The 6,000-nt window shown below is 28.8% G+C and overlaps 1 protein-coding gene across 1 annotated transcript in view; it reads right to left on the reverse strand.

Annotated features, from left to right (window-relative positions):
• The window catches only part of LOC129907004 (ATP-binding cassette subfamily G member 4), a 49,263-nt gene extending 43,474 nt beyond the window's left edge, over positions 1 to 5,789 (reverse strand). The window contains exon 1 of the mRNA XM_055983074.1: positions 5,040 to 5,789. Within this exon, the coding sequence (XP_055839049.1) occupies positions 5,040 to 5,223 (184 nt within the window). The 5' untranslated portion in view covers positions 5,224 to 5,789. The remainder of the gene's footprint in view (positions 1 to 5,039) is intronic.
• Between the last annotated feature and the right edge of the window lie 211 nt (positions 5,790 to 6,000).

Below are 6,000 nucleotides of genomic sequence, written 5' to 3' on the forward strand. Positions count from 1 at the left end.
GGACTAAGTGAAGCAATTTTTTCGGACTTTTTTTCTCAGTTTCTCAAAAAATTATAGGTAATTATCATAAAGACACCAAACTTTTTACTTTTTTATATGCCTGAATAAAATTTGACTATACAAAAACATTCGTAAGCTTGTATCAAACTTTGACAGGTAATTCTTTCTAATTAGTTATTCTTACTAATTGTGCTCCCCCAAAATAAAATTAACTTGCAATGATGAGACTGATTCAATTAAATACACAATGCACTCTATAAATAGAAGAACTCTCATAGTTCATAGAAATTCTACGCAGAGTGAAAGGAAGTCGTATATACCGAGTGTTATATAGAACTAATAAACTTAAGAGCATAGCACTTAGTAACGATCACAGCAAAAGCTTTCTCAACTTGCAAACAGTTGCTACCTTAACAAATAACAACTAATCTTAACAAGTACAAATGATTAGATTAATAAAAAAAAGTTATTTTTTGTTTAGTACAAACATTCAAAGGTGATGACTTTTAATTATAATTTATTTTGCTTACGTCAATAAAAGTGTTATTTTTTTTCAAATTAATATGCTAAAAGGCTATTATTGAAACACCAAAAGTGTGTGACTTGAGTTACAATATTAAATTATTACAAAAAAAATTACTTATAATTATGCAGATGATTTAAGATTTTGGATTTAAACCTTATCTATTTGATAAATAGGAAATAAAACTTACACAACAAAATCTATTTTAATTCATAGTATAATAGATGCATTTTCAATAAATACATTCATAATAAAAGTGAAACACTTGAAATTTAAGAGGAAAAGGGTTGAATTATAAAACTATTCGCATGTAATTAAGTTAGAATGCAGTTTGGCTGATGATTCAACTCTACGATGTTATAATCAGAATTCGAAATGGACTTTTAGTTGAATTACTCACATAGAAATAGACCGCTCAATTAAAAATGACAGGACACGAACGGTGAAACAAGTAATTTTTTTTTGATTCATCGGATGCAATCATTGAATAAATTAATAAAATCAAAGATCCGTTACTTGTATGAACTTATTTTTTTATTTTAATTGGTATTACTTTGATTTAAAAAAAATGAAAAATGTTCTTCGTTCCTCTAAAAATAAAGAATTAAGACAAGGTGATACACCTCTATAAATTACAGACTTGTAAATCGATAGTGAAAATACAATTAAATTTGGAAATATTTATACTCTCCATCTAGTTGGACAATCTTTTCAAATTTTTAAATGTTCATTGAATAAACAAAAAAAAAATTGTCGGAACCCCAAATCCAAATTATTATAGTGTCATAAACTAAACATGTAGCTTGTCACAAACATAATTTGCTTGAGGAAACATACCTTCCAATGGGTTTATACAATTTTCTAATCACTTTCGATTTTTATGAGAGTTTTAGATTTTGTTCAATGCGTCTAGAGAAACTTTGAAAAAAAGATGTATCTAGGTACTAAATTTAAATCAGACAAGCAAACAAATTTCTTAATATTTTAAACAATGATATAAACAATACCAGGGCCCTATTGCACCAACCACTTTGTACTTTGCATTTTGCAACCTTGCACCTTAACTTTGCAAATTCTATTGCAACAAACTCCAATTTGCAAAGAGGAAATTATTTTTTTGAAAAGTAAAACAAAAATTCCCTCTTTGCAAATTTTGTTGCACCAACCACAAAATTGCAAAGCACAAAGTACTTTTCTAAAAAGCGCAAAGTTTTGCCAATTTGCAAAGAATTCTTTGATTTCGTTGCACCAAACAAATTGAATAATGCCAATTCCATTATTATAACTGAAAATCATATTTTTATTCAAAATAAATTTTCTCCAATCATAAAATTTCAAAAATTAAATTTTAATTTAATTTTCCGCTGATAAATAAAAGAAATAAAAATGTTTCAATTGTCTTGAAAACCAAACACAGATCACAGATATTTGACACGTCAAAAGGAGTTTAGGAATGATGTTCAGCTGTCAAATAGTTACAAATTGTAACTAAACAAAAGACTATAGTTTGATATTATAAAAATAAATAAACTATGGTAAAATAAAAAACGCACCTCTGCGCTCTACTTCAAGGCCACATAGCCTCCTCTAGAATTGCCAACCACCTTATTCAAAATTATGGGTCATTCAATGAATGATTGCAATTTAAAGTTTAAATAATGATATTATATTGATATTAAAAATTCTATTATTTTCTTCTTTAAACAAATTGCAGCAAAGCAACAGTCTTAGTAACTATAACCAAAAGAATAACAAATGATATAGTAAAGTACAATAAAATTTCAAAAGATATCGTTGTTTAAGTAAAAAAAGAAGATTTCAACCTTTTTAAACAACGAAAAGAAGTTGAAAATATTTACTGCTTTACTTTGCAAATTTTCAAATTACGCAAAGTTCCATTAAAAACATTAAAAATTGCAAAGTGCAAAGTGGGGGAACTTTGAATGTTTGGTGAAACACTTTGCACTTTTACTTTGCAGAAAAGTATTGTTTTGCAAAGTTGCAAAATGCTAAGTGCAAAGTGGTTTGGTGCAATAGGGCTCAGGTGGTATGCGTAAACAAGTCTGAAAACAAAAATGTGTATGGCGTCTATGGGTTTTTAATTTGAATAAGCTGGAATGTATAAAATTGCAATTTGACCTACACAGAGAAAAATAGACCACATAAAATAGAACAAAAACAATAAGATTTCTCTATGGTTTTCACCCAAGAAGGAAACCTTATTAAAACAATCGGGTTTTCCTTATTTTTTTTTAAATCTGCACTTGTAGGGTTTTGAAAAGAAAAAAAAAAAAAAGATGACCAGGCCGGGAATCGAACTGGAGACTTCAAATCATTAGTCGCTCACCTTACCACCTGAACCATGCTGCCATGAAAATATTGATCGCGATTTTTGTTCTAGTGCTAAGTTGCCAAAAAAATCAACTTTTCAGTCAAATTTTAATAAGATTTTCTCTATAAAAATAATAAGAAATCTCCTTAAAAAAACCTTATTAATCGTTGATTTTAATAAGATTTCCGATGGACGGTAAAAAAATATGGCAATCTGTTAGTTTTTAGCGGCTCATATTTTTCTCTGTGTAGGGTTGTGTATAATCACCCAAAAAAATCGGTTGTAGAAATTGACCCGACAATCAAATGTTTTCAATTTGACAACCAAATGTTGTCAATTTGATCACCACATCGTTAAAATTACTACATGGTTGTGAATTCCATCGCAAAATTGTAATTTTTAAAATTTGGTGATCAAATTGACAACATTTGGTTGTCAAATTGACAACATTTGGTTGTCGGGTCAATTTTTACAAACCAATTTTTTTAGGGTGATGTATTTCGATGAGCTAAATCCAATCAACCTGACCCGTAAAGGTGCAGGTTTTGAGTGAATTGAAAAAAAAAAAAAAACCACCACAAATGGCTAAATAATGTAATTATGGGCTAGTAAGATAACAGAAAATTAAGTGTAAATCCCAAATTAAGTGTAAAGCCGATTTTAATCCCAACAATTTTTCAGAATTTATTTTATTCATATATTTGATATTTTTGTTTTTACATTTTTATAGGTAGTTGCCTGCTTCGTCACATTCTTGAGCAGTTTTTTCTAACCACTTATATCTCATCAAAAAAAATCTAAAAATCTAAAAATCTCACTTTTTTTCAGCACCTGTAGGCTGTAGTGGACTTAGCACTTAAGTAGGCCTATAATAAGGTAACACTGTGCTTTTCTTTCCGTTTTAAATTTCAACGGAATGCTTACAAATAAGTTGAGCTTAACAAAAGGTTATTTGATTTTAAACTTTTAAAAAGAAATACGTAGATATATTTTGCAGGTGTCAACCTTCTGGTTCTAAATATAAACATTTTGCGGTTAAAGAACTTAAAAATGTAATAGACAATTTTGTATGGAATTTAGCTTAGTAATGGAAATATCAAGTTAAGAAGATTTACTAGTTTAAGATTATTCTTTAACCTGATTTAAAAAATTAATATTCTTAAATTTTCTCTATTGAAAACTACCTGTAGTCAGAAACCGCTCTTATTTTACTTTAATTCCCTTTAATTAAGTTTGCATGAACCTATCTAGTTTTAGAACCAGGTTTAAAATTTCATTTATTAAAATGAATAAATCTAATTAATATTTTTGATAGGTCCGGGTTTTCAGAATCTCGACTTGTTTACATTTGAGAGATGAATTTCCTACCTGTCAAACAACATAAAAATAAACAACGACAATGTGCTTATAAATAATACAACATCAATTACTATGAGTCACGAATCACGATCTCGTTTGTTTTTATGTTTATGTTTTGTTTTTACTTTACACTTCTTTAACCCACAAAAACTCTCTCGATATCGATTTGATTTCAATCTTTCCGATTTAAATGGGGTCATTAAGTTCAATTTCGTTTTCTAAAGATGATTTACGATTGCTATTTTAAAAACTGAAATATCAGTTTTTTTTCCAAATTTTTTCATCAATCATTTTAGTTTGGTTGTTATTCTAACATCCCCCTTTTTTTACTCGTTACTGGGTCCAACCTGTTTTTTTTTTTTTTTTTTTTTAAGAACAAACAAAAAATTCTTCATTTCAGTGATTTTAAAGTGAGCATTTCAAATAAGTAATGATTTGCTTCGAGAAAAAAAAAATCATCTGGTAATACCGGTTGCCTGCTTAACTTCGCACATTCAAAAAAGACAACGTTTGCTACTTTTATTTTATTATTTTTTTTCTTAAGCTGGTTGTTTTTATTTGTTCAGTTCTCATTCTACTTTTTTATTCGCAAAAAAAAAATAAAAATGATGTCTTATCAAAAAAAAAAAAAAAAACAATTCTTTCCCAATAATGTCAAAATGCCACTGACACATAAACTCGCTCGAAAGTACAACAAAACAATTAGCCTTAATTTTATTCAAGTGACAAGCTCGAAAAAAATGATCAACCGAAACAAAAAAAAGTCATTAAAAGATTAAAAAAAGAGTGAAAAAATCAGGAAATATGTATATTTTGAAGACTTACTGCTTGATCCTCCTTCCTTTACACCATATGACACATTATGGAATCCCAGATCGACAGCAGGACGCTTCGGAAGATGCTGTAATGTTTTCGGTTGAGCTGGTACAATTTGCGCCTTAACCACAGCACCGCCGGTATTCCTATTATCGTTTAATAAAACATTAGTTGCACTATCGTTTTGCACCATTTTGATTTAATTTTATTTATTCTAAGAGTTGAAAAATCTTTTTCAAAAAAATCACATAAAAAACAGAAAATAACAAAAAAAAATATGTATTTTGAATCAGAACATCCGAGATGTCAAATCATAGTTGGGGAAGAGATAGAATTTTTTACGATCTTGCACTTTTTTTCTCTTTCTATCTTTATTAACTTGACGATCGTTTAATTTAATTTTTCTTTCTAATTAGAATAGAATAGAAAAAAATAGAGACACACTGGGATACAAAAAAAAATTTATGTATTTCAATCTGACAAATCTCGAAAACCACTTTGCAGTTTTTATTCTCTTTTTTTGAGAAATGCAAATTTTTGCTTTCTATTTTTAAATCATCCAGCAACACGATAAAAAAGTCGTTGTTTTTTCGATTTTTTAACAAAGCGAATTCCAGCGCTAAGTTATATATTGTTCTTGTTCGAAATTGCGTTCTGTATGAAAGTTAGTTAGAAAGAAAAAAGTATCTACAGAAATTTTTATCCGCGCTCGGACGCTCACGGAGCTAAAGTACGATCGCTACTAAAATTTGATTTTGCTGTTCCGACTAGCGTCAGTGTCTACTGAAATTATTAACAGCAACCAGCTGCAATACAGATTTGTTTTTGTAAAATCCAAACAGATACGTGATAAGTGGTGGGTTTTTAAGATCGTTTACGATCAATGATCAATCCAATTGTTAGTAAAACAAATTTCGAGTTGGTGTATTGTATGGTTGTGCTGTTTGGTGGTGATTCTGAAAATTATGAC

Source organism: Episyrphus balteatus, chromosome 1, assembly GCF_945859705.1.
Source record: "Episyrphus balteatus chromosome 1, idEpiBalt1.1, whole genome shotgun sequence".
Classification (NCBI taxonomy): Eukaryota; Metazoa; Arthropoda; class Insecta; order Diptera; family Syrphidae; genus Episyrphus; species Episyrphus balteatus.